At 48.8% G+C, this 27,982-nt stretch overlaps 1 protein-coding gene across 2 annotated transcripts in view; it reads right to left on the bottom strand.

The window, feature by feature from the left end:
* The window catches only part of IGF1R (insulin like growth factor 1 receptor), a 304,926-nt gene that overhangs the window by 46,920 nt on the left and 230,024 nt on the right, over nt 1-27,982 (bottom strand). Inside the window, exons 1-6 of one of the 2 annotated variants that reach the window (XM_070775033.1) lie at nt 19,154-19,381; nt 18,732-19,044; nt 14,627-14,775; nt 11,291-11,435; nt 2,943-3,157; nt 920-1,046 (exon numbers count right to left, since the gene is read on the bottom strand). In XM_070775033.1, the coding sequence (XP_070631134.1) occupies nt 920-1,046; nt 2,943-3,157; nt 11,291-11,435; nt 14,627-14,775; nt 18,732-19,044; nt 19,154-19,223 (1,019 nt within the window). In that variant the 5' untranslated portion in view covers nt 19,224-19,381. Of the gene's footprint in view, nt 1-919; nt 1,047-2,942; nt 3,158-11,290; nt 11,436-14,626; nt 14,776-18,731; nt 19,045-19,153; nt 19,382-27,982 lie in introns of those variants that run through there. The other variant, XM_070775032.1, reaches the window with a different exon arrangement.

The raw sequence follows: 27,982 nt of genomic DNA, 5'->3' as shown, positions 1-27,982 counted from the left end.
CAGATGAGGAGCTGGGCAGGGATCCCATGCCCCTCAGATGGAAGGGCTGGACAGCCACTGGTTTCTGAAACCGGCATTCACACACCCCTCCCGATCGTCGTGACGGCGGATGAGTGACTCCTGTGTGCCGGGACACTGAATGCCTGAGAATCCTGCATCTGGACTTTCTCATGGGCAAGGCACTCCCAGGGCCCCAGCTGGGGCAGGGGAAAGGGTACCAGATGCTGACACCATGGCTCTGGTTCCAGCTCCAGGGAAGGCAGGCACCCGGGAGAGGCATCAAGGCGGGCCCCGGGCAACCAATCATCTGGATACAGGAGGCCCCGGAAGGGAGAGGCGGACCAAGAAGACACTCCTGCCATCAGGAGAGATGGCTGCCCGGGCAGGCAGGTGTCCCCTGAAGGACAAGAAATGCCCCTGGCAGATTCTGGGAGAGATCCTGAAAGGTTCGGGACGTGGAGGTCAGTCTCTCTCCATTTCCCGTGCCTTGTTTGGAGGGCTTACGATCTACAGTCGAGGGCCACATCTGGGGGGAGGGGCCACAGAGATGACGGGAGTGGACTACAGACGCATTTGAGGGTCACCTCGAGGGGGCTGAGCACCCCGATTCGGGCGTCCCTGGACTGTGGGTTAGAGGGCACCAAGGCTACAATGATGCCGCAACCACACGCGCCATCCCAGCTTCTGAATGTTTGGACTGACCTAAGTCACAAAGTAAGTTTTTTGCTTTGGACTTTTTAAATTCAAGCACCTCTAAGCACCCACTGAAGAAGGAAAGGTGTTGAGAAAACACTTTTTCGTTTACAGCTGTCACTGGTGGTCGTGGCTGTCACCGGACAGCAGGGGTCGGCGGTGGGGGGTGGGGGGGGTGGGGGATGAAGCCCGCCCACAGAAGGACGGCCACAGCACAGACACTCACGCTTCCTTGTAGTAGACGGTGAAGCTGATGAGGTCCCGGTAGTCGGGGGGCCGGTACCGGTGCCAGGTGATGATGATTCGGTTCTTCGACGTGGTGGTGGAGGTGAAGTGCAGGACGTCACTTTCACCTGGGGCAGAGGCACACCCGTGAGGGACAGTGATCTCCGCCCTCCCCTCCCACTCGCCCGCGGGCTCATCTGCTCAGGCCACGGCCCTCTCCCCCGAAGCTGGCTGTGTGTGCAAAGCCCCTGTTGGAACGTCTCAGTGACTCTGCCGTCTCCACTAAGGACCCAAACACTGTGCTACAGGGCCTGCAAGGGGCTCCATCCTTTGCTTTCGTTCAGGCGGGGCCCTGGATGTGAACCTGTGGGCGATCCTTAATAACCTGGAAGAGGACTGCTGGCTGCACCAAGGGAGCTTGTCTCTGCTCATGCCTGAGATGTGGGCCACCGAGGGGGCTGGGGACCTTGACGCTGCAAGAGTCTTCTTAGACAAGGTGACACCTGTCTCACCACTGCGGATCTGCCTGGTTGCGTCAGTAACGGGGCAGGTGTGCCATAGGAGGGGAACTTCTTAGTCTGAGCTTGGTACCGACACCCTCCTGCGTGACACCTCCAGGAACTCCCTGGAGGCTCCGGCAGTGCCGACACATAGCGGGGAATGGACTGAGCACTAATAGAGCCCACCTTGCTCGGCACGGCTCCCGTCCTCTGTGGGAGGAGCCTGGGCTGGGGAGCACCACAGGGAGGCTGCCCCAAGTCCCCTCGTGCTCCCGGGCCAGATTCAAACTGCTGAGAACTCGGGGAGGGCTGCTGAAGTCACCCAGGCTGAGACCCGAGCTCTCCTATGAACGGCCCTTTCCACCCGGGGCCCTGTGTTTGCCTGACTCCCTCCCACCACACCCTCCACCCTCAGGGAGGTGAAGCAGAGGCCTGCAACAGTTACAATCCAAGATGTCTGTGGGGCAAAATGTGATGGATTGAGATGGAAAAAATGCTGTAGTTTCCGCTAAAATGTTATTTACAGAGGAAACATTTTTTTTCCCCCAAAAGAAAATAAATGGCTACTGTATTCATGATCCAACAGGTCAGAATGGCTGACTCTGAGCAGAAAAACACTTTGAGAGAGCTATGCGACATCCACTCTGCAATGGTCTAAACAGGAGCGTGGCAAGGGGGGCGTGTGACGCGCAGGGAGAAGGCCCTGCAGCTCTGCGTCGGGTTTCCCTCCTCTAAAACCCCTTCCTGGGCAACTCGAGAGTTTACGGGGTGAATCCCGAGCCCACAAAACAAAGTCCAATGTGGACAGTCTCTAAGATTCTCTCCCACCAGTGTTCACATGTGCACCACCCCGGATCACAGGGGTTAGTCTCCGTTTTTTGCATACTGTCCCTTATCAAAAGCCGATGGTGGAGAAAGCATTTACCTTCATAACCTGATCCAGCCACACAGAAGCACACCGTTTTTAAAAGCAGTTTTACATACAAGGTTAGGTGAGAAACTCACCGCTCAGAGGCAAAACCTTCAAGCAGAAGTCATATAACCAATATAAGATTATAATTATACTGTTCTAAATTTAAAAAGCAGTTATCAGTTCAGGGAGGCAGTCTCTCTCCATTTTCCATGCTGTGCTGGGACCAGGATCCAGGTTGGGGGCCCATGGCCACAGGGGCTGCAGCTGAGCCCCTCTGCCCTCAGACCTCCCCTCCACCCCGGAGACTCAGGGCCAGGCTCACTCCCTCCCAGGGCTGGAGAGGACCAGCTCTCCCCTGGAAAATAATCCAACAGTCTGAGTGAGCATAAAAGATGCTTAACTCTGTGTATTCTGTAAGCACCTCTTTAAAATCTGAGTGAAAAGCCATTTATAAATGTTTATACACAGATGGAACCTATGGAAAATTTACTAATATGAATCTGCCTCACTACTGCCTTTGAAGATGTCCAGGTGTTGGTTTAAGAGGCCTGCATGAAGTGAGGAGGGGCCACAGACAGAAGCCACGGTGCAGTATGGGAGGTCGCACTCACAGGAGGCTCTCTCCCCGTTGTTCCTGGTGTTTATGTCCCCTTTGCTCTGGCGCCCTTTAGTCCCCGTCACTTCCTCCATGCGGTAAATCTCCGAGACACACAATTTGGGATTGAACGCAAAGTACATTTTCCCAGCTTTGATGGTCAGGTTGCGGTGGTCCCAGTCCCACAGCTGCTGCAAGTTCTGGTTGTCAAGGACGTAGAAGGAGTAGTTCCTGGAAGCAGAGAGATCAGCATCAGACCGTTATCCTTTGCCTCCAGCCACCCTGCTCTGGGACTCTTCGCCACCTGGCTCCAGAAAACACCGCCTCTGCCGATCAGAGATGGAATTAAGAGTATCTAAGAAGGAAGAGTGCCTGTTAACAATAGCAACCATATGATTCAAGAATAATGTCAAAACAGATAAAACACTAATTTGATGACCCCGATTACACTTCTCACACTAGAGGCTGCTACTCAAATCATTCTCTAGAAACGCCTCTGGTTATTTCTCTCAAGCAGAGTATGTACAACGCACTTGAAATCAGTCCGCGGGAGAACAGATATGCTCTGTTACTCAACCGGAACAGCTTACATATTTGCTGTAGAAAGCCTGCCATTATCCTCGGGGTTAAATCCTATCCCATCCCCTCCGTGCAGCTCAGCGGGGAGGAGAGAGAACGGGACAGGCAGATGGCTCAGTTCCTCCTTCAGATGCAGCCCACCCTGAAAACTCTCAGCTTTGGTCACTGGAGAAGGTGGGGGAGAAGAAATGGCCCCTGAAGGGCAACTCCCCAGGCCACCCATCCAGGCGACAGCAACTCAGTGTCCAACAAGTTCAGGGTTCAGGGCGCACACAGCTGATTTTCAGAGGGCTGGGGGCTGGGGGCTGGGCCCCACCCTGGGGGTTTCTCCTGAGCAGGTCTAGGGGGGTTGAGGATCTGCATTTTTAACCAGCGCTCAGGGGATGCTGACGCTGTACGTGCTGGGACCACACCTGGAGAGGCACCGGTCTAACAGATGCTGAGCACCATGAGGGGCGGGGGCTCCAAAGCTGACCAAGCGAGACGTCTACCCCGGTGGGTGGACCCAGAAGCAGCAGACACGGCCGCCTCTGAAGGCAAGGCGGGGGGACAGCCAGCATCAGCAGCCGCTAGCCTGGGTCTCCCTAGAAACCACACCACCCACACCCCTCGGTGCAGCAGGCGAGCGGACAGCTCCCGCCCGGGGTCTGGACACACCTGCACAACAGGCGGGCAGGGTCACTGCGCAGCCCAGTCCGGCACTGACAGGTCTGTTCCCAGCAGACCTCAGACCCCGCCCCTCCCCCCCCCCCCCCCCGCCCCCGCCTGTTTCCTTCTGGGGTTCACTCCAGTGCCCTCTACAAAACTGACTCTAGGCACTGGTGCCACCTTGTGTGCGGTTTCCAAGACCCACTCAGGGATCCAACACACACACAGCAGAGAAGAAAGGACCCCGGCCCCCGTTCCCAGAGCCAGGAAGGACCAGACGGAAGCCCGGCGCGCTCCTCTGCCCTGGGGCGGGGTGCGCTGGGCACTGCCTGGCGCCCGGTGAGGTTCAGGCCTCTACCCGCCAGTCAGCCCACAGGCTGAGCTAAGCGGAAGCCTGGGTCACGCCCAAACTTATTCTCGGGAGTTCCCGGGGCATTACGAGACCGGGCCCAGGACAAGCGGTGAGGTCCACGAGCTGCAGGTACGCACGCACGCACACAGGTACTCAGCTCCTTCTGCAGTTCCGTCCGTCACTCACGGGTCAGCAGGCGGAGGAAGGGCGTCACCCGAGCGCCCTGCGGGTGTGCAGGGCCCAGGAGGAGCCGCTGCGCCCAGGGGGCATCTGCCCCTGGCCTGAAGCCCAGCCCCTCACGAAGTGCACCTCGCGGGGCCGGGTGGCGGAGGGGCACAGTGAGCCCGCGGGCCGAAAGGCGGCAGCTTGGAAGCCAAGAGGGGCTCCTTCTCACACCCACTGAGGCCTCAGACACATCCCGGGTCACCAAGTCAGCGGCAGAAACGGGCAGGCCAACAAATCCTTTCCTTTCAACGAGAGCTTGCTCCCCAACATAGGAGTATACTGGAAAATGGATGTGAAATATTGTCCAAAGGAACCGAGGCTCAGGCTAGGCACCGCAAAGGCGGGGTTCACCGCACCCCTCCTGGCTGTGTCTGATCCCTCCTAGCCAGGCTGCTGGGGCCGCTGCTCGGAGGAGGGGTGTCCGCAGGTGGAGTCGGATGCCTGCCGGCAAGGGCCGTCCCTGCCCTCGGGCTAGTCCCAGCTCTGAAGGACGCTCTGCGGTGTCACGGCTCCCAGGTGCCCAGGTCGTAACCGCGAGGGACAAAATCTCCTTGTTGGTGCAGAAACCTCTGAGCCGGGAGTGAAGGCCAATTACCCAGGTCAAACTTCTGACTCAACCTAAGATGAGGCTTTTATTTTAGTAAACTAATTTCACTAGCAGGGAACATAACCATACGGAAAATACCTTCTGAACAAAACATCTTCTCCCCCGGGGAGGGAGCATGAATTATAAGGAATTTGACAAATGAATGGCAGGCACACTGAAATTCTGTGTATGTGATTCATCACTTTGAAAAGCGAGATTATCTTTTTACAGTAAACATAAACATTTTTTTTAACAACTCTGAGAAGGCCTGGAGCCCGGATACCAATATCAATAAAACCCGGTCGTTATGGAGCTGGAGTAAGCGACAGAAAATAAAAATAAAACCCTCCTCACAATAATAACCAAGCCATTCACGAGCTGCCCGTCAATACTGTTCTTGTTTTCCCAACCCCAGCTGGCACCCTGCTGCCCTCCCATTCCTTCTGAGATCAGGTGAGGATTACGAGGTAGGAAAAGGCAGAAACTTGTCTGCACATCTTCAACACACTCATAAACACACTTAGATTTTATTGTTTCCTAAAGGAATTAGCTGTTTAACTCAATTGCTCTGTAAATGTGATTTCCTAATTGTTTCTAAGATGACTGCCTTTACATTCAAAATGTATTTTTAAAAACTATCTGGTTATTTTTCTGTCCCTTACACAGACTCTGTGGTGCCTGGATTTTATCTGTGTTAGTGTCCTTTCCCCAGCTCTTAAGGTTGCAAAAAATGTTTGTTCCTATGCTTGGGGTGGGTCCCCAGTGGGAGGTTATTTCCTTGAGGACATCTATGTATTTCCTGCATCAACATCCTAAATGCCCAGCATATATTGTACACCTAACTGTTTTATTTATGGCTCCAGTCTCAGGGCTGTCTTACCTCTGAGTTGTCAACACCACCACCTCCCCGCCTGCTCAGATGAAGGACAGGAAAGACCGGGAAGCAGAGGAAGGCACAGTGCTGGGGATTCTCCTCGTACTTAGAAGACAACGCCAGGTCCAAGGCTGGAGTGTCATCTCCTGTCTCACTAGACAGCAACTCTAGACAAAGCATTTCTTGAACTTCTCCCCAGCTGGGACAGATGGGGCTGGGGGAGGGCGGGGCAGGAATGAACACTCTCCCCCTTTCCAAACTTCACTGACAGACTGGAAAAAAGCAATCACCATTCGCTTTATTTCTCAGAGAAAAAAAACACAGCCTCTTCCCTGCGGTCCCTAGGGGGCATCAGAACCCAGCACATGGGGGCTGTCCCCAGCACTCCGCAGCAGACGGAGGGCTTGGTCTTGCACAGAGGCTGCCTCTAATCCGTCTGCAGCAGACTGCTTTCGACTACGTCCAAATCTCCTCCGAAGTTCAATATTTACACCAGCCTTGGGGGTTCAGCAAGGGTAGGAATTTATATTCACATGTCTCTAGAACCAAACAGATCCTCTAAAAATGTTTCCTCTTTGAGTGTTTTAAAAACAGCTTTACTGAGGTATAATTTATCTACCAAAAAAATCCAGTCATTGTAAGCTTTTACAGTTCCGGAGCTCAGTAAACTCACACAGGGGTCCAGCCATGCCCACGAGGCAGTGTCGGAGCCTCTCCACCCCTCCTCGCTCTCAGCACTCCCAAAGCTCTTCATTCCCCGTGGTGCTCAACCTCTGATTCCACCCCCAGCTCTTCACGGCTTTCTGTCTCCACAGTTTTGCCTTTTCCAGAAATCACCCATTACAACGAATGGGAATCTACAACGTGGAGTCTCTCGTGTCTGGCTTTTTTTCACTTACCCTGATGTTTTTGAGGTTCACTTGTGTTGTGACATTATCGTTGGGCAGGAACCCACTGTGCCACGTTTTATTTACCCACTCATCTGCTGATGGACATTTGGATTGCTTCCAGTGGGGCTTTTATTTGCTGTGGGGTGAGGGGGGATGGTATCATGAATAATACTCCTATGAGCAATCCCGTACGAGTCTTGTGGGGGCATGTTTTCGTTTCTCTTGGGTAGATACTGGGGTAGATCCTGGAACTGCTGAGTCACACGACTGAGTGTATATTTTTTGGAAGTGCCAAAGAAGTGTTAAAGTATAGCCATGTTGCAACCTAATCTTAGAGCTGCAAGAAGATAGAATAAAGCACAGTGTTGCAAAGCCAAGTGGTAGAGACGCCTGACTGCATCCAAGACTCCGATCCTTATAACCCTCCACCTCTGTCTAACTCTTACTCTTTTCAGGGCGACTATCCTTGGTGGCACCAACAAATCTGGAATTTTAACTCATTTATCTGATGCTATCACAAAACAGGGTTGTTCAACATCAGGGAATTTTTTTCAGATAACAGAAATATCCTTTTCAAGGGCTTACAAATTAACCATTTCATAGAAACCTTGTACATGTGTATTCCAAAATCCACTTCCTTCCAAAACAGCACAACTTTGGTCTTAATGTCTAAGGTTATTATTTCAGAAACACACCACCTTACACAGAGTGATGTCCTCAAGGAAGCACTGGCCATCTGAATTCTGCTGGCTTAACTTTAGACTGCCTATGTTGTCTGGCCCCTTTACCCAGAGACAAGCAGCCCTGCCACCTGTTCCCATGTGATTTTGCTCTGTGTCCATCACAGTCCTGGATGTCAGATTGTAGAATCAGCTCACTTTAAGTGAGGAATAAGAGGCCTACTCCAGGCAATGCTCTTGAGTTTCACATTCTGGACTTGACTTTGTAGTCTGGGCTACTCGGGAGACATCTGGGGACAGGTCTCAGTTCCGTTTGGAAAGCAAAGGGTGACACATAAAAAGGATGTATGTACTACCAATTTGTCTGCTCAGCATCAAAGCAAAAGGCTATAAAACTTTCTTCCCACTGCACCAAGTGGAAGCACTTACTTGGTCATGAGAGGTATAAGAAAAATCATACTTTAAGACAACAGTGTGACAAGAAAATATCTAGGCAAAAAATCAAAGTTTTGGGAACATGCTTATGAGAAGAAGAAATAAAGGGGTAAAGCAGTGGTTTCCAATTTGGCACACCCAGAAATTACCTGGCGATCCTTAGAAAAGCACTGATGCTTGGATCCTACCCTTAAACGTTCTGACTGAATTGGGATGGAGTACAACTTGGGCATCAGGATTCCTTAAAAGCCTCTGGATGACTCTTAAGTATAGCAAAGTGTGGGAACCCCTGGGGTAAAAGTCATCTTGGCTTATAGCAAAAGCACACGGAAGTGAAAGGTTCTACTAACACTCTGGTAACTCAAACGTCCTGTGTAGGTTCCGCTGCCTATCCAAATTATAACCTCCACACCTGGGTGCATAGCAGCTTACGTAACCCTAATGCCACCTACCTCTCCAGCATTTTTTGCCAAACACGTCCCAGGACGCCCCAGCTCGTTGCCTCTGCTGCTGCCGGCCTGAAACGCCTTTCTTCACCCTCTGCTCTCTGAGCGTTTCCGGAAACCCCCAAGGCCCGTCTCCAAAGCCACCTCTTCTCAGAAGCCTGTCTGATCTTTCTCAATCAGATATCTGACTCTTTTTCATGCCCATGGCATGTGCCTTTTCTTCCCCTGTGGCACTCTGCAAAGTTCGCTCAGCACTGCTGGCATTTATCTATTTATCATCTTCCTTTCTTTTCCGCTTCCTTTGGACTCTTCCTTTCTTTTTTAAGGTTTGAGTGGAAGATTGGCTCTTTTTAACGTTTATTTTGCATTCTTTATAGTTTTAGGTGTACATATAGTGATTCATAGTTTTTACAGTTCACTTTTTTTTTGGCCATACCACGTGGCTTGTGGGATCTTAATTCCGTGACCAGGGATCAAAACTGCATCCCCTGTATTCCTAACCACTGGACCACCATGGAAATCCCCACTATTTTTAAAGGTTACACTCCATTTGTGGTTATTATAAAATATCAGCTATGTCCCCTGTGTTGCACATTTTATCCCTCCCTGTAACTTATTTTATACGTAACAGTTTGTACCTCCTAATCTCCTATCCCTGTACTCCCCACCCCATTCCCCCTCCCCTGCTGGTAACCACGCGTTTGGTCTCTGTATCTGTGTGACTCTTCTTATAGGAGTGAGGGGAGCAGGTGAAGGGGCTGGACCTAACCTCCTTCCTAAGTCTGAGGAGGAGAAATACAGAATTGAGTTGCTACTGCCAAAGCCAGCTGCAGGGGCACTCATCACAAGCAAGGTTACCCAGACCATTTTGGTCATGGGTGAGGAAGGCAGTCAAAGGAACACAGCTCTCGTGTAGAGAAGCTAGGTTCTCAAGTGCTCCAGCTAGAGAGCACTTCCTCCCAGCAATGGCAGGAAGAAATCCAAGGCTGGACGCTCAGTCTCCTCAGAGCAACCAGGACTACTGACGATCAGCAGGCTCACCATTGCCATCCCCTGACAAATAAAGTACTAAGATCAGGGGAGGCCTGAAGCTTCCCTGAGCCTGGAAGTGGCCCAAACACCTAAGAGACGATATGCATCTATCTGTAAGAAGACCCTACTGGGGCTTCTGGCTTTACACAAGGTTCAGATCATAAGAAATACGTCATAAATATTTTTGCAAATAAGAGTCACACTTTAATTTCAGCTACACTTGAGTGCATAATACTTTTAGTTAACACACAACTGATAGGTAATCACGTCATGTAATAATTCCTAGTAAAAATTAACTGAACTCTCCTGCTAGCTCTCCCCTCTGTCTATATCACTTGCTCAACCTGGGGGAAAAAAGTGTATCCTCAAGCAGAAGGAAAACTTGCAGGTACCAATATGCTAAAGAAAAGGTGCTCACCATCACCAGAGTTTCAAGAAAAACCTACTTGGAGGAAAAGGAAAAATAGCTGTGCTAAAATTCATTTTAAAATTGACTACAACCAACAATAACTATCACCTCAAACTGGCAGAGCCTTGGCTTGCTCTATTGGTGACCTGGGACATCGGGCTGAGCACAGCAGCAGCCTCGGTGGATTCACCAGGAGGAAGATGTTTTTCGAAAGAAACAGGGTTCCCAGCGGGGAGGACAGTATGCTTTTCGGGGATGGAATGAAGTGCTGCCCCCTCTCTTTGGCTATATCAGATGATGGAATTTTAAGAATTTAAGACTGACTGAGAGTGAGTCTGAGAAAAGCAGGAGGGCTGTAAGGAAACCCTTATGTGGTAACTTTATCCATCGGGGCACATAAATCAGCAAAGACAACCTTTCTCATGACCTTCCCACCTCTTGCTTTCCTAAATTATTTCCCCAAATTCTCTTTAGAAGGAGTTAACTCATTAATGGATGTCTCCTTTTATTTCGAAGCATTAGCTTAAAGCAATACAAGAATTATATTTAAAGGGGAGCCTGTGAAGAGAAGCGCATGTGCACAGGAACACCTGGGGTGAATTCGGGAGGGAAACTGCCCATGTGTGCGCAGCGATCGAAGCACCTATTTTCATTCCTCAAGCGGTGGATGGCCTTGGGCGAGGCTAAAACCCTTATCACAAAGCGCATCTCTGCAGAAGGCAAACGTTCTACCAGTAGCACAAATCCTATGAGCTGATCAATAGAAACAATTCTGTGAGTCAAGATTTCTTTGTAACCAAATGAACTGTTCATACGTCTCCGTATTTCTGGTGTTCCAACACATCTGAAAAGGTGGAATGGCTTTTACGAAGTGGACCACAGCATCCAGAGGGAGATAAGGGGCCCGGGACGATGGTTTCATGGAGAGGTGAGCCATTCAGCCCCCATCTCAGTGCTTTTGGTGCCCTCCACGGCCCTGTCTGCTGCTTTGCCAGCACACAGGCAGACACCCACCCCCAGATGGGTCAGGACCCAGGCTCAAGGATGGAGAATCTTGACTGCAGGAGACTCCGCGCAAGGAGGCGGCCCCACGCAGGGCGCCCCCACCACGGGCACTGCTGCTTCTTTTTAACGAGAAAACCTTAAAGGCAGCGTGTGTAAGTGGCGGTGGCGGGAGAGCATCAGCTGCTGCAACGCGAAGCTCTTACCCCTCTAGCTGCTCCTCCCCTAGGATCTGGCGCAGGTTCTTCAGGAAGGACAAGGAGACCAAGGCGTGGGAGTGGCGGATCTTCACGTAGCCCGTCACCACCTCGATGAGCCCCATGAAGTTCTCCAGTTCCGAAGCGATATTGTCTGCGGCAGGGGGACAGGGTTACTGCGCGCCTTGTCACAGGGGGACACACGTTTTCTCGCAGACCCGTGTGGGCAGCACTTCGGCACAGCTCTTGTGTCCCTGGTGCCCCGAGATGCGAGGCCTCCCAGGATCCCTGCCCGTGGTCAAAAATGCGTTTCCCTAAGTGTGGCTTTCAACTCCCAATGCCTGGGATGGGCCCCCGAGGCGGGGGGAGGGCAGTTTCTAGAAGCCTGAGGACTGCAGCTCCCAGGCTGATTAACAGAATGTAGAATCGTAAACACCAGACTGCCAATTAGCTAAGGCGGACATATCCAGGGAACATCTCTAATATGCTCTGTCAACAGCACTGCCTCCACAGTAGAAGGGCATGACTAAACAAACAATGTTTTCTCGGTCTCACTAGGAACTGCTTCTGCTGCATTCCTAGTTCCTAAGATACAGGGATCTATATTTAAAGACTCCATCTTACTAAGACTGCAAGAAAAGGCACCAAAATATTAACAACGGTTATTGGCAGGTAATTTTCAATAATTCACTTCTACGCTTCTAAATTTTCTATAATGCACATACATGATTCTCACAGGTGGAAAAGAGTTGGGAACATCATTGCTAACACATGTGCAAAAATGACAAGCTGTATGAACAGTGTATTTACTCTTACAGCCTTTTTCTCATAGTAAGTAAAAAGCATAAACTTCAGTTCAACTTATGCCAAAATTACAAGGCATACTATAATGAATTGGGTGTGGTTCAACCAATGGAATTGTACTGTGTATGACCTGTGAAGGCTTAGTTAATAAAAGGTTCTGCTTTGCTTTCAACTGATAAACATCAAAGAATAAGGATACTGTCCTCTAGGGCACGGAGAAGGCAATGGCACCCCACTCCAGTACTATTGCCTGGAAAATCCCATGGACGGAGGAGCGTGGTGAGCTGCAGTCCATGAGGTTGCTAAGAGTTGGACACGACTGAGCAACTTCCCTTTCACTTTTCACTTTCATGCATTGGAGAAGGCAATGGCAACCCACTCCAGTGTTCTTGCCTGGAGAATCCCAGGGACAGGAGAGCCCAGTGGGCTGCTGTCTATGGGGTCGCACAGAGTCAGACACGACTGAAGCAACTTAGCAGCAGCAGCAGCAGCAGCCTCTAGGGCAAGGCCCTGTGTTTCTGGACAGTGTGATGGTTTCCCAAGAGAAATGGAGAAATTCGAGTTGTAAAGACTAGCAGTTGCCTACAGTTGATGTTTCATGGAAGAGATTCTGAATAAAACATGTGGTGGGACTCACGCCTTTCAGTCAAGGCTGAAGAGGGGCCTTTCCAATAAGATGCCCAACCAACTGCCTGCCGTGGACATGAACTGGAAGCCACGTTGCATGATCGCACACAAATATGTACCAATTCCTCCTCAAACTATATAGTAAACTATACTTCCTGATTCACGGATTAAAGTCTTTAAAAAATATTTTGAGGATGCACGTGTGCATACTCATTCAGTCATTTCCAACTTTGCAACCCTATGGACTGTAGCTCACTAGGCTCCTCTACCCATGGGATTTCCCAGGCAAGAATCTTGGAGTGGGTTGTCATTTCCTTCTCCTATTTTGAGGACAGAAATATGAAAATAAAAGAAGGGTTAGGCACTTAAGGCTTTCTTGGTGGCTCAGATAGTAAAGAATCTGCCTGCAATGTAGGAAACCTGGGTTCAATCCCTGAATTGGGAAGATCCCCTGGAGAAGGTCATGGCAACCCACTCCAGTATTCTTGCCTGGAGAATTCAACAGACTGAAGAGCTGGTGAGCTACAGTCCATGGCGTCACAAAGAGTTGGACACAACTGAGTGACTAACACTTTTACACACTTAAAGGGTACGTTCTAGGAAATGAAGAAATCTGTTTGAGAAATTAGGAAATCTAGTAAGAGCAGAAAGAATAAAACTTCAGAATACCATGAAAGTAATAAAATTCTAGCTGTGTGGAAATAAAGTTATCTCTGTTGTGAAGTGGTGAAGGTTGTTGTGAAAATCAAGGGCTATCCAAAATTCAAAAAAACTAAGCAAAAAGCTTGATGCTGTTATCTCTAAATCCTAAGAATAACACTCACTCACTGTACAAATAGTATCAATATTAAGGGAAAGTAAATGCACAGAATGCTGCGTGCTGTGCTGAGCCACTCAGTTGTGTCCGACTCTGGGTGACCCCATGGACTGTAACCCACCAGGCTCTTCTGTCCATGGGATTCTCTGGGCCAGAATATTGGAGTGGGTTGCCATGACCTTCTCCAGGGGATCTTCCCAATCCAGGGATGGAACCCAGGTCTCCCAAAATGCAGGCAGATTCTTTACCACCTGAGCCATCAGGGAAGCCCCTCAAACCATATAATTTTTTTTTTTTTTTAAGAATTTAGTAAAAAAGTCCCTTTCAACCTCAACACCTTCTTACTATATTTCTCCCAGCTGACGAAACTATCGGTGCCTTCATCAAGTGGTTCCAGTGGTAGAGAATTTAAGGCACTATTACTAGAAGCCTTTGTCAGTTACAGATTAGAACTGAAAATATCACCAGATAAGTCAACCGGAAATGCTTCGCACATGCAATTGCCCGGAACACCATCTACTGCAAACAGTGGGGAATCCTACAGAGGATGGTGAGACTGAAGCTTCAAATGCATGCTGATGTAATATGCTTGTATCTCTCTTGGTTGTCAGAAGTAAATTTGGAGATGGGCCAGTTTTGGACTGAATAAAACTTTAAACTGACATCATTAAACCCTTCCCTTGCTCAGTCTCTTCCACACATCCAAGGAACCAAGACTCTCTGGACTTAAAGCTCTGAGGCCTTGGCTCTGGCTGGAGACTGCTGAGTCACACCTCTGATCCATCCGTCTCTCCTGGGGTTTGCATGTGTTGAGACATGAACATCCTGCATAAGATGTGACTTAAGAGAGATGAAGGATGACCCTGTGCAGAAACAAACGCTGAGCCCGTGGCTAAAATGCCGACTGCCTTTCAATCTCCTGCTCTCTTTTTAATCTTTGAGGGACGCTCAAAGGAGGGGCCCCGAGCATGTGGCTTACACACCATGTTGTTTTTCTAGGCCCATAGTTTAGTTGTGAGTCACGGACGAGTAGGAAAAGCTCAACAAAAGAAAACCGAGAGGTCTGGCCCTCTCTTCCAGGAAAAGGGAATACTTACTGCCGCGTCGGATGTTGATGAGCAGATTGCCTTTGAAGATGGTGCATCCTTGGAGCATCTGAGCAGAAGTGACAGAATCAATGGTCTTTGTCTTCTTTTCTTCCTCACACACTTTGGGACAAGGGCCTTCGCAAGGGATGCAGTACATGCTGTTGAAAATAAAACAACCCAACACACTGAGAGCTGAGTCTGTCTTCCTACATTACAAAAATTCTTAAAAGATATGCTTTTATTCCAGGTGTCTCTATAGTCCACATTACAGAAAGCAACTGGCAGAAGCATTCAAGTGGTCGTGCTGTTTCTCATTGCCAAGCCTACCCAGGGTAAGCCACTCAAACGGCAATCAAAAGGAGAAACTGCCTACAAAGGAAAAGCGTGCTGCCTGCTTCCAGACAGAACACATGATACACCCTTGAGGCATGTGTGTATCATAGGCTGGGGCTGGTGAGCCAGCTGGTCCCACGTGAGACAAACAGCCTTGCAGAAGGGAGACACCGGGGGATCCCAAGAAGAACAGAGCTGCTCTCTGAGGTCACGGGCCCTGCTGGTGCACCCCGGAGGAGCTGCTGGGAGAGTGGACGGGGACGCCGAAGGGACAGCAGTGTCCCCGCCGCCAACCGGAAGCTAACTCCTGTGGCGGGCGGCCCAGTGGGGGATTTCAGAAGGCACGTGCTGTAGCACAGATCCATTATTTTCTTGCTAAAGCACAACTGAAATAATTTCTTGACAGTGTTTGGCAGAAACTTGTAAATTGATCCAAATGTTGTTTTTGCTGCATACACAATAAAAACGGGAACTTCCATTGCTTCATAATGAGCTCCTATTTCACATGCAATCTTGAACATGCCACAAGCCCACCAACAGCCAGGGACTAGCAAGTGACCTTGATACTTTTCCTTATTTAGGGAATAGTGGACAAAACACTAATCCAATTCTCTGAACCGCAGGAAGCTGGGTCAATTTCCCAACAAAATAAATGATACAACATTATGGGATGTGTGTGTAATAGGATGGTGAACTGGAGAGCCACTATATTTACATGATTATTCTTGAATGATCTTTCAAACTTCATGAAGATAAGTGAGAAACATCCAGGAAAGCAGTGTCAGTTAAAGCTCTTAGCATTAAGTACCGCCCTCCATCACTGAACTTTATTGCATATCTAAGGCAAAGATGAAGGGCTTTGTTCAAAAGCTTATAGATAAACATGGTATCCCTACTGTTTTCTTATTTCACGTTGGGAAAACAGGAGGGAAGGTTTCCAGAGGAAATGGGCCGACCATAGCAATGGAGGTACCCCCTTTCTCTGACATCACAACACTTTCACTTCTAGAGTCTGCAGTAGATTTTCCTCAGCATTCCTTGTTGGTCTTTTATTGCTTCTAACTTATCTGCTACTGCTAAGTCACTTCAGTCGTGTCCGACTCTGTGCGACCCCATAGATGGCAGCCCACCAGGCTCCCCCGTCCCTGGGATTCTCCAGGCAAGAACACTGGAGTGGCTTGCCATTTCCTTCTCTAACTTACCTACATACTATATAATGCCCCCCCCTCCCTTTTTAAAAACTTGGTGTGAAATAATTACAGACACACAGAAAGTTACAAAAGTTGTACAGAGGGGTTCTGTGTACCCTTGACCCAGTTCCCCCTGATGGCTCCCTCCTGTACCATGACAATACGACATCAAGCCCAGGAAACACACAGGCACAATACACTCCCATGCCACCCTATCACCAGAGTAACCACCGCCACGAGCCGGCCCGTGCCCACCAACACCTCCTGCGTGCTGCCCGTTCGGTCAGCCTGCCCCCACGCCTCCACCTCGGGGCCGCCACTCACCCATTCTCGGTCTCAGTAATGATGTTATTTTCAGAATCTTACATAAATGTCATCATCTGGTGTGTTGACCTTGTGAGACTGGTTTTTTGTTTTTCACACGGCTTAATGTCCTTGAGATCCATCCATGTTGTGTGTGTTTGAATAGTTTGTTTCTTTTTACTTCTGACTGATATTCCATGGTGTGATGGATCACGGTTTGCTTGGCCATTTACCGATTGTGGAGCGTCTGTGCTATTTCCAGGCTTTGGCTGTTAAAGCTGCTACCCACGGCTGTGTACGTGTTTTTGTGGGAACTTAAGTTTTCGTTTCTCTGGAATAAACGTTCAGGAGGGTAACTTCTGGGTTGTAGGTTAAGTGTGTGTTTTGTTCCCCTGACATTTTATTCAAATAGCAATTTCTGAACCAAACACCTTTCTTAAAATGTCTAGGAATCAGCTAGTACTTTAAAAAATGTTTGTCTAAGGAAGTGCTCTGATTACATGTTTATAGTTTAAGCTTCCTCAAGTCCATCCTGGTACAGAGAGGGTAGAAACAGTATTAAAAAATAAATATTTTAAATAAGTGTCAAATAGGCCTTAAAGGCTGAGGGGTGGGGTGTTATTAGTTTTTGATGGTGTTTTATTTTAAAGTGAAAAAGGTAGATCTGTAACTCTGAACTGACTGCAAGCATGAGTAGGAAAAATAAGAGCTTAATTCTTCAAAGAATGAATTACAGCAGGAGAAACGGTCACAGTGCACAGCGCCCCCTACTTCACCCACAGCTATGGCAGCTGCAAAGGACTGAAAGCCTCCAGCATCAAAAGACACACACCCGAAGGGCAAAGAAGTCCCCGGCCATGCACCAGCTGCCCCATCTCAGCCCCCAGCCCAGGGAGGAACTGCGACAGTGGCAAGTTAGTGGCTAAAGTCCGTGACAGTGGCAATTTAGTGGCTAAAGTTGCATCCGAGTCCTGTGAGCCTGGGCAGGAAGTGTGGCGCAGCCTAAACTGGGTTCCAGGCACTGCCCAGGGACTGGCAAAGCCTTTTTAAGTTCTAGGGCTGCCAATAAAATGTGAGAAAAATGTGGCAGACTTATTTTGGGTGGAATACGTATACTCCACAGTTCACCAGTATCCTTGGCACATTTACCATTTTAAAGTATTTAGAGTAATTTTTACTATTATAGTCGTTACAGCAATGATGACAGGCAGAATGTTCTACATTTGATATTATGCAACAACGTGAGTGTTATCTCTGATTTGAAGTTAAGCCTATGGAAGGAGCAACATCTCCAAATATTACACCGGAAACAGATGCCCCTTTACCAAGACTTGCTTGAGGAGGTTTGCAGAAACAGAAGGCAGCAAACAGAAGGGAAATTACACATTACACTCAAAATGAAGATTTCCTTTTCCAGCGGTATTTTATATTTGTAGAATAGATTTATTTTTTAAGAACCCGAAATGGAAGGCTCCTCTGGTGTAGTCATGAAGCAGGCATTTTTAGTCCATTCCATCAGAAGAACTCCTTGAGAGTTCTCTGCTCTGCTCCAGAGGCAGGATCAGCAACCCCAGGTCTCAAGCCTTATCGTGCTTGCAGGGTTATAGTCCTGTATTTTCTAAGAACCCTGGTATTGCTTTTTTGTAAGAACCCTGGCATTGCTTTTTCAAAAACTTAAAACCAATAACAGCTTCACAGGAGTCCGGTTGGCATGCACAAGAGGGACGCTGTGAGACAGAGAAAACTGAGGGAGCGTGAAGACCGTTTGCGTAGCAATGGGACGGAGCACACTTCTTGCTCAGAGTGGAGGGCGGAAGCCAGCGCTAAGGGGTGGGTGGGTGGGTGTGTGTGTGTGTGTGTGTGTGGCAAGTGATGGAGCACACTGCTTGGTAAGAGCCTATGCCTGCTCACTGCCTCACGGATGCTGGTGGGGTTACTCTTCTTCTGCACTTCCCTCCTGCACTTCCAAAGCCTTCACTGGTCTAGCGCTGAGCAGCCCTAGAGGTGAGAAAACCTCAGTCTATAGTCTCCCCTACCCACGGGCTCTAGGGGAGAGCCCCGCATGCACACAGGGAGTCAGGGACCTCCTGGGACCGGAGTCAGCAAATCAGGTACTTCATTCCAACCGTCCAGGCTGGCTGCTTCCAAACCAGAAGCCCCGCCCATCGCGCCTGGCGCGATCAGCAGCCGGAGTCACGCCGGCCCTCTGCAGTGCCCCGGACTCCCTTAGCCTCCCCAGGGCCACGCCCGGATGGAGCCAGGCCGCGCCTCCCCGCGCCCACACTGACCTCTGGCTCCCGTTGCGGATGAAGCCCGACGGGCACTCCTGCATGCACTCGCCGTCGTGGATGACGAAGCCCTCGGAGTCGCTGCTCTCGGCGTTGGGGATGTTGGCGCAGAAGTCGCGGTCCACGCAGCGCCAGCCCTCGAAGCGGTAGGTGTTGGGCGGGCAGCTGGGCACGCAGACGCCGGCGTAGTAGTAGTGGCGGCAGGCCACGCAGGCCGTGGCGTTGTCGGGCGCGCTGCAGCTGCCCAGGCACTCGGGGTGGCAGCACTCATGGGTCTCCGTACACGCCCGCTTCCCGCACGCGCTGGGGCACACTGTGGGGACAGGCAGGGTGTGAGGCCGCTGGGCGCTGGGGCCCCCACCCGGCACCCCCAAGCCACCAGCCACCCGCCGGGGCCCCAAAGCTTGAATCCCCAGTGTTACATGTTGAGAATTTCGCTGGGGCAGGGAGCAAGTACTCTGCATTTCGAGCCAGGTGAGCAGGGTTTAACATCCAGCCTCTACTAGTTTACTCTGTTTGGTCTTGGAGGAGTGCTTAACGATCTCTGACCTTGATCCTCTTTCTCATCTACAAAACGCGGTAGTAGCCCCCATCTTGGAAGGTTACCTGTGGCATGGGTGATACCCCGGAAGCACTACGTGGAGGCATGGGTGGTACCCCGGAAGCACTACGTGGACCGTACAGTTTATTGTTATTTTAGAAGCCATTATATGCGCTACTCAATCTGCATTTTGCATGTGTTCCTTACTGAAATATCCTTAACTATTTCTGATATCTGTAAATATCTTTAAATAGTGTGCAGAAATGCTCATTTATTTTTAAAACATTAAAACTAGTATGTGCTAAAGATGATACTATAGGGGTTGACAAATTAGCTTTAGAAAGTTTGTATCTGCTTGTATCATACCAAAGGTCTCACCCCAGATAAACAAGGATATTAACATATGCATGTACCACAACCTAATAGATCACAGAGAAGCCCCCATGTCTGATGGTTTTTCTCACATATAAGATGGGTGGGCAGTGTCTCCAGCCCAGACGACCATAAGATATCATTACAAACCATCTCCTGTGAGCCCTTCTACGTTAAAGATAAGTGAAAGGAGTATCTAAAAAAGCCAGAGAACCACAATTCTTGTCCCAAACAGATGAGCTGGCATTTATTTCTATAACAATGCCATAAGGACCACACTCTAGGGGTGTTAGAGCAGTGTGCCTTACTAGCAAAGGTGCCTTACTAACTCTCTGTTAGCCTTACTAGCGAATAAAGTGCAAGTCAACAAAATGTGAAATCTGGTTTGCATTATCTGCTTCCTACTTTTTCCATGAGTTGGAAAACACAAAATTATTTAAATATGTAGATTACTGACTCTGACATGCATTATTTAGTAAAGCTTCTATTACTGTTTTTCTTTATAATAAAAAAGATGAAGAAAATCAGAAATCAGATTAAAAACTACATTGACCACCTAGTCTGCCTGTCCACAATGGCACTTTATCTGTACCTCCATGAAGACTCCCCCACCAGATCATTTTCTATGCACGTGCATGCACACACAAATGTAAACATCTATAAAAAAGGATCAAGTCATTCTAAAAGCATTTTTTGGCATAACATACTGTGAATTCGACAATAATTTAACAGCTGCATCACATCCCATGGTATAGTACATCATAAGTTGTAATCAGTTTCCTATTAGACATTTCATTTATTCCCAACATTTTATTAGGACAATGAGCAGTCAATCTTCATGAGAATTCTTAATTATTTCAATAGAATCAATTTCCAGAGTTAGCCTTGCTGGGTTGAACTGTCCTCTGGGAAGTTGGTACCAATATACACATTTGGTAGCTGCATAGGAGTACCTATTTTATTGCCAAAAGGTGCATTTAAAAACAGCTGTCAGAACTTGGACGTTCAAATGAATACTGTCACCTGGGAAAAAACAAGTTCTTATGATACTGTCAGGCTTAAAAAAAATGTTTGCAGGTTTCTCCTCTGATCATCATCTTTTGACTGAGACAAAGAAGTGACCTTCCATTATTCATTGTTATCTCTTTTGGTAATAGAACCTTGATTTTTAATTGGGCATTTTGCCACCTAGCTAGCTATAACATCTCCCGGCCGCTCCTGTAGCTAAAAGCAACCTAGGTTCTAAGCTAATGAGTAAACATTGAGTTTACTCTAGCTAGTAGCAAATGTTTGGGGTGGAACTTCCCAGAAAAGTGCTTCAAACAAAGGGGCACGCCCGTCATCCTTGCTGGCTAGGATACAGGTGTAATGACTGAAGCTCAAGCAACCATACTAGAACATGAGGTGACCCATTAAGAACAGTGCAGCAAGACCAAAGGAACTTGGTCCTTCACGACTGTGCAGCCAGTAGGCTGGCCCTGGACTGCTTACCTCTAGACTTCTTTACATGAATAAGAAATAAACTTGTGTCGTGTTTAAGTGCCTGCTATTTGTTAGACGCAACCGAACAAATCCCAGCTGAGAAGTGCCTTCAGAGCCATGTATAAGCAAAGAAGAAGACAGTGACTGTTGGTTTATGTCATTGTTGTTTACTAGAATTGCCTCTCAATGATTTCTGGCTGTTTCCAAAAGCTAATCTACCCAATCAATTACAAGGAGTAACTATCTCCAGTCACATCAAAAAAGCCTGTTGTTGTAGGAGTTCCTAAAATGCTATGTCTATGGAAAGCATCATCTTGAAGCTGACACCACCAACTTGTATCTGCAGCAAATGCACACACAGAGGCCACACACTTGACTCTCAGGTATCACACTTGATCTAGTAATTACAGATTAAATGCCTAAGTTCAAAATATCTATTATAGAGGTAACTTCAAGGCCCAAGATCTAGAGAAAGAATAACTCTGCAAATCCTAAGTTCAGGTTTTTAAACTAAAAACAAGAGAGATTAAGACTACCTATCCTTCATTTAATCATCCACCTAGCAACTATTTATTGAGTGTGCACTGCAGCTGTGTGCCAGACCCTGTTCTTAAGGGGTGGATAATATACCAGGTAAGCACACGAATCAAGTGGTGGTACATAGCCTGCCTTGGGCATTTGGGTGCCCAGGAAGGCTTCACATAGGTGTGAAAGGCTGGAGCTGAAAGCTAAAAGCTGAGGAACAGATGAAATCATGTGTAAAAGCGATTAAGTGGCTGCGATGGGAGAAGTGGGTGCTCGTGAAGATGGCAGGGATCCAGTAACAGGTGATGCTGGGAGAGAGGAGAAGGGCAGCTCAGAGAGGCCTCGGGAGCCTGTCCAAGGCACTCTGGCTCAGTGGCGGACAGTGGGCATCACTGAAGATTTCGGGCAGGAGAACACGACGGTCTGATTTTCACGGTAGAAAGAGGTCGTTTGGCAGCAGCACAGAGGGTATGATGGCCAGAGGGGGCTGTGCTAGAAGAAGCGGGATCAAGCCAGAGGAGAAATGTTCTACCGTCCCTACCGAGTTCCTGTAATACAATCGATCTGTGAGGTTCACAGGGTTAAAAATGAAACTAACTGCAGAAACCATGCTCATTTGTCGTAGCACAGACCTGCCATGTTGAGCACACACTCCCCGTTCAGAGCACTGAAGGCCTCAGGGCTGCTCACTGGCCATCAACCACCACCAGGCTTGTGTTTGGAGGAACGAACAGTGGCTAAGAATATTATGCTCATCATCAGAGACTAACTAGGAACAATATCTACTTGTAAAACCCTTTTTCCCTTGCTTACAATTTAAATAAAATGTTACATATCAATAAAATGATGAGTAGCAGACATCAATATCAAATAGGTATTAATGTAGTGCTAAAGACTAAAAGCATTTAAAAGCATATAAAAATGCCCTGGGTACGCTTAGACTCAAACACAAATGTTGGGCATTTCCAGTACGAGAAAGAGAAAAAAAACCTAACCAAGTATCTGTGGCTAATGTTTTGCACTGTGCTCCTTATTGCACCGGAAATGGCATCTCTGGGCAGTGGTCCTCTGCAGCACATGCCCCTCCGGGGGTGCACTGCATGGAACCGCACCATTAGTCAATTCCTGCCACAGCAACACACGGGCTAGGGAGGTAGGGTTTTGTTTCAGCAACGGGAGCTGCCTCAGAAGGAATTTCAGTAAAGTTTAAATTAGGTAAAATCCTGTTCCTAGACAGAACAATTCCTCTTAAAGGGATCACAAATTGCGACCATAGATCTTCCACGGTACATCACGCCACTGTGCACAAACACATATCAAATACTTTGGGGGAATAAAAACAGGGTGTGATGGGGAGAGAGAGAGAGAAAGGGGACCATTTGCTGGAGGACAAACTCAGGGGTGGAAGCCAGAGTTCCCCTGGCTGCAGCACGATCCACGAGGGCTCCAGGAGGCAGGCAGGAGAACCCGCGGAAGTTCAGGATTAGAGAGTCCTGGAGCCAGCCCCAGAAGCCCGCTGTAAATTTTGCCTCATCTCAATGTATATAAATATTATTAGTGTTCAGGACTATTAAGGGATTTCTTGAAAAGCCCCGGGCAGTGTGTCTAGCCAGCAGACGATGGCTGCTCCACGCGAGTGCCAAAACTTAAAATTTAGTACAGTTACCAAATTTCCAATCACAGAGCTATGGGAGAAAGGAAGGAACGTCTTCCTTGGCTTCCATGAATAAGGAGCACACCTGGCGTGATGAAAGGCATTTCTGCCTCTAAGAATAAAAGGAAAACGGAAGGTGCTATAAACCAACAAATACACGCAGGGGGAAGTGAGTGGATTTTGCCCGTGAGATCTTTCTGGTCATTGGAATTTTTACAATGACCAAAAATAAAAACAAACGCCTATGTAAACTGTCAAGAAAGCTTACAACAGGTCCCACATCTGCACTGAAAGGATTCATTCAGGGCCACAATCCCATAAAAACAAGGTGTTGCGCTTAAAAGCTCATTTTCTTCTTTTTGGGGAACAGGAAAAAAGTCACACACATCAACCTTTAACTCTCTCCTTCCCTCCCCGGAGTCCTTGTATTTATTAAATTCTTTCTAGGGATTTTAAAAACGTTTCTTTCTTTTCTTGCCAATAAACTCTTTAACAATCTTTACTTCAGAGAAACTTTTACAAGCATATTTTGGAAGAGAAGATGGAGAACTCAAGTTCTTCACAGAAGAAAAAAATGGGAAAGGGACCACTTAGTCACACGAGTTTAAAAAACACAAACATTTTATCCCAAATAATTTCAAAAGGACAGAACCAGTTCGTGGACACTGAAATAAGGTTAAGTTTCTGTATCAAAATCCAGACTAGTGTAGGGTTTTCTAAGGTATTTCTGGGTACCCTAAGGGACATACCGCAGTTCCCCATAAAAAGAGGGTGCCTTTCCTAAGAGACAAGCATCACTCTGCACTAAGGTGAATGGCTGCTAACTCCAGGAAAGCACACTTCAACTTCCCAAGTACATCCGGGAGACATGTGGTCCAGAGAGTGTGTGGTTTTCCTGCCTGGCCAGGAGAGGAGCTGATTCCACCAGACACCATGGGGAGGGGAAGAGAGGGAAGCCCCAGTTGCGTCTGCTGGACTCACAGCAGTGCCCCATTCAGCATAGCCAGAAGCCCACCCAAGGCCTCTCCTCCAGAGACCTCTGAGCCAGCTCGCTGGGAGGATGGGTAAGTCTCCTTTGACTGTTAAAGACATCAGCCAGGCCCGGTCCTGCAGGTTCTGCAGGTAAGAGAGCCCAGCTCCTGAGGACGGCAGCGGGAACACGAGAGGGGCAAGCAAAGGGCCGGTGAGCCCTGGCAGTGGTGCAGACAGAGGGGCAGCAGCACAGATGGGGAAATCCTGGGACTGCGTGGATGCTGTTTCCTGGGGCCCGGTCAGCGGATGGACGCAGCGGAGCCCGGCAGGACCCGGGATCCGCAGGCCTCCACCTCCCACGGGGCCCAGCAGCGCCTAGAGTCCCTGAGCCTTTCTGATACCTACGTTCTCTTAAAATAGGCTGCTCACATGGATTTCCGTATATTCACCTGTGAATTCTGGGCCCCACATTTCTAGTCTTCCCTGCTCCACTCCTTAATAGACCTAACACAGAGCTCAGGCTTAAGTAAGGATAATAATGCATCTACAGGATTCCTCTTCTAAGCCTCACAAGTGATCCCAAGGACCTACAGGCGAGGCTGGGCCTCACCGCTTCCTCTTTGCTCATCAACTCAAGCGGCACGAGTTGAGGCACGAGGGCAGAAAGGCTCTGTCCTTTCTGAGGGCATGCACGGCCCTGCCGCTTTGGAGCTCCATGCTGGTCATTTCAGCCATGAAGGTGGGTGAGCCACCTTGATGGGATGTCCCAGCTGGACTGAAGAGTGTCCCATCTCCAGGAGCCATGAGGGACTGCAGAGAGGGTCAGGGAGAGCCCACCTCGGGCCAGGGGGGCCCACGGCCTTTTATCCTGCCAAGTACTCTTCCATCTCTCCTACCTTTTGACCTCAGGCACACACTCCTCCCCACCCACCAGTCCAAGAAGAGAAACCATCAAAGGGGTAGAGAGGAGAGGAGCTGCGAGGCTTCCCAGGCTCAAGATGAAGCTGTCTCACCCCGGTGTTTTAGTCTGGAGTTCTCTACGTCAGCTAGTGTGGAAAAGTAGGCTTACACAAAAATGCTAAGACTCATGAAATAAACCTGGCACAACAGTGTGTGAGCTCCACTCACACGCATATGTATGCACGTGTATATGTATTTACAAATCATACATACAATGAGTAAAGCACAATTTTCTCAAAAGGAAGATAAGAAGAATCTGTCTTGACCGTCTTGAGAAACTGGTACCAGAAAACTCCAGAGAATCACTGCCTAGAAACCCCAGTTCATTTCAGCCAGCTTCTCTGCCTGGAAAACTGTAGCCATTAAGAGGAATCAGGTGGTAACCCTGGTGTCTGAAACACTCAGAAAGAAGAGCTGCGTCCCCTCTAAGCTTTCTCTTCTCAAAGCCAAAGAAACCACCTCCTGTGGAGGAGAAAACATTCTATCATCATAGTGGCCAGACTAAGAGACAACGTAATGGTTAGAACCTGAAGATAACTTCAGTTTCTCTGTTGGAAGCATCAAGGCTAGCGTGAGCACTGGAGCATGGGGAGGGCACCCAGGGGCACGCAGGAAGATCCCCAAACAGAGCTCTCGGGAGCCTGCAGAGGCTGGTTAATAAAGGGAGACCTCGGCTCCTGAACCGATAAATTAGTGAGCCTGAAAGTGCTTGTTTTCTCCTGAGTCCAGAGTGCACAAAGGAGTTCCTCCTTGCAGTCTTTCAAGGGGTTTTCAAGACTCAGTTTTGAGTCCTCTTCCTTCCGAAGAGGAAGGGCCCTGGACTAAGCATCTTTGGGTCAGCAGATGGACGTTCTGCAGCACCAAGGCACACAGAGGGGGCAGGAAGTGATACACCTCCCTCCTCACCCCTGCCTTCCCGTCAACTGTCTTCTCCAGCCTTCACTCCTTCCGAGGGGCCAGGAGGTGGCTTCAGAACACGCAGGAGCAGAGACCCTCCTGTGGGAAGCTCCCGGAGCCCTTAGATCTGCCCCAGTTCAAACACACCAGGGCTTCTGCAGCCACGTTCTGCCTTTCATCAAGCCCCGATCCTCAGAGATGAAACAAAGTTAAGAGGCCATCATCCCGTGTGTGTCTGAGGCACTGCTCTTCAGAAACCTAGGCGAGCCTCACAGCAGTGCTGCAGGGAGCTCTTCCTTAGAGAAAGTGCTACTGCCCAACCACACCCTGCTTGACCAAGCTCCTCCTCACCGCCACCCAGGATGCGTTTTCCTACAGGGCGCTCCCCCAGGCCTCGTTCAGGTGTCTGGAACTCCTAATAGCCCTGGACAGTTGCTCAGTCTCAAAATTCCAAGGTTGTGATCCTGGCCTCCTCCTGAAGGCCATACTCAAGCCACAGTTCATTCAACATACACGAACATCACTGCTCCTTAACACCTGTCCACAACCTACCTAAGGCTGCAGAAGCAGTCTGAACAGCTGCAGCACCAGGGCACTGAGCCCAGCGGTGGTCTTCCATGACCGAGGCGGCACACTTGAGGGCTTTCTGTATGCCCTTCAAGGTAACTCCCATTGTCCCACCCAGCTAGCTCATTCCGACCATCTAACCACCTAACGCTCCTGTCCTTTCACAATAGCTGCTGGAGTCTCTCCTACATGAATGCGCTCTGAGTCTAAACACAGGACTCAATCTTATATATACTATTTAACTTAATGTTAACGATCACATGGGGCAGTAGCATCATGCTCATCGGTAGATGCCCACATGGAAGCACAGAGATTTTATAACGTTCCAGGGCCATTAACCATCCAAGTGAATAACTATCAAGCTGGAAACCTGGGCTTGGATCCCAGATCTATCTGACTGGTTGACAGGCTCTTCCCCTGCTCTGCTCCATGCTGGCACGAAGTTCTCGCCAGGCTCTGCTGTCCAAGAGCAAAAGGCTAGGGGGCTCTTCTCATGCCACTTTTCTCTGTAAGTTGGCATCCACCAGGAAAAAATAAACCACCAGTCTCAACATCCTCTTTCTTCCCCTTAAGGTGAACCACTTAGTCTGGAGGAAGGACAAAACACGAAACATGATGCTCTGGAGAAGGGTCAAGCATGCAGGTGAGAGTAAGGATGATGTACCCACTAAGCATTCATTATTTATTTGGTGTGTGCGTTAAGTCACTTCAGTCGTGTCTGATTCTCTGTGACTCCATGGACAGTAGCCCGCCAGGCTCCTCTGTCCATGGGATTCTCCAGGCAAGAATACTGGAGTGGGTTACCATGCTCTGCTCCAGGGGATCTTCCTGACCCAGCGATCGAACCCATGTCTCTTAAGTTGTCTGCACTGGCAGGCAGGTTCTTTACCAACAGCGCCACCTGAGAAGCCCTGTATTTATTCAGTTCAGTTCAGTTGCTCAGTTGTGTCTGATTCTTTGACTGCAGCACGCCAGGCCTCCCTGTCCATCACCAACTCCCAGGGTTTACTCAAACTCATGTCCATTGTGTCAGTGATGCCATCCAACCATCTCATCCTCTGTCATCCCCTTCTCCTCCTGCCTTCAATCTTTCCCAGCATCAGGGTCTTTTCCAATGAGTCAGTTCTTCCCATCAGGTGGCCAAAGTATTGGAGTTTCAGCTTCAACATCAGTCCTTCCAATGAATATTCAGGACTGGAATATTCAATTAGGATGGACTGGTTGGATCTCCTTGCAGTCCAGGGGACTCTCAAGAGTCTTCTCCAACACCACAGTTCAAAA

Source organism: Bos indicus, chromosome 21, assembly GCF_029378745.1.
Source record: "Bos indicus isolate NIAB-ARS_2022 breed Sahiwal x Tharparkar chromosome 21, NIAB-ARS_B.indTharparkar_mat_pri_1.0, whole genome shotgun sequence".
NCBI classification, from domain to species: Eukaryota; Metazoa; Chordata; class Mammalia; order Artiodactyla; family Bovidae; genus Bos; species Bos indicus.
Note: the sequence above shows the minus strand (reverse complement) of the source record. Positions and strands in the feature narration are given on the sequence as shown.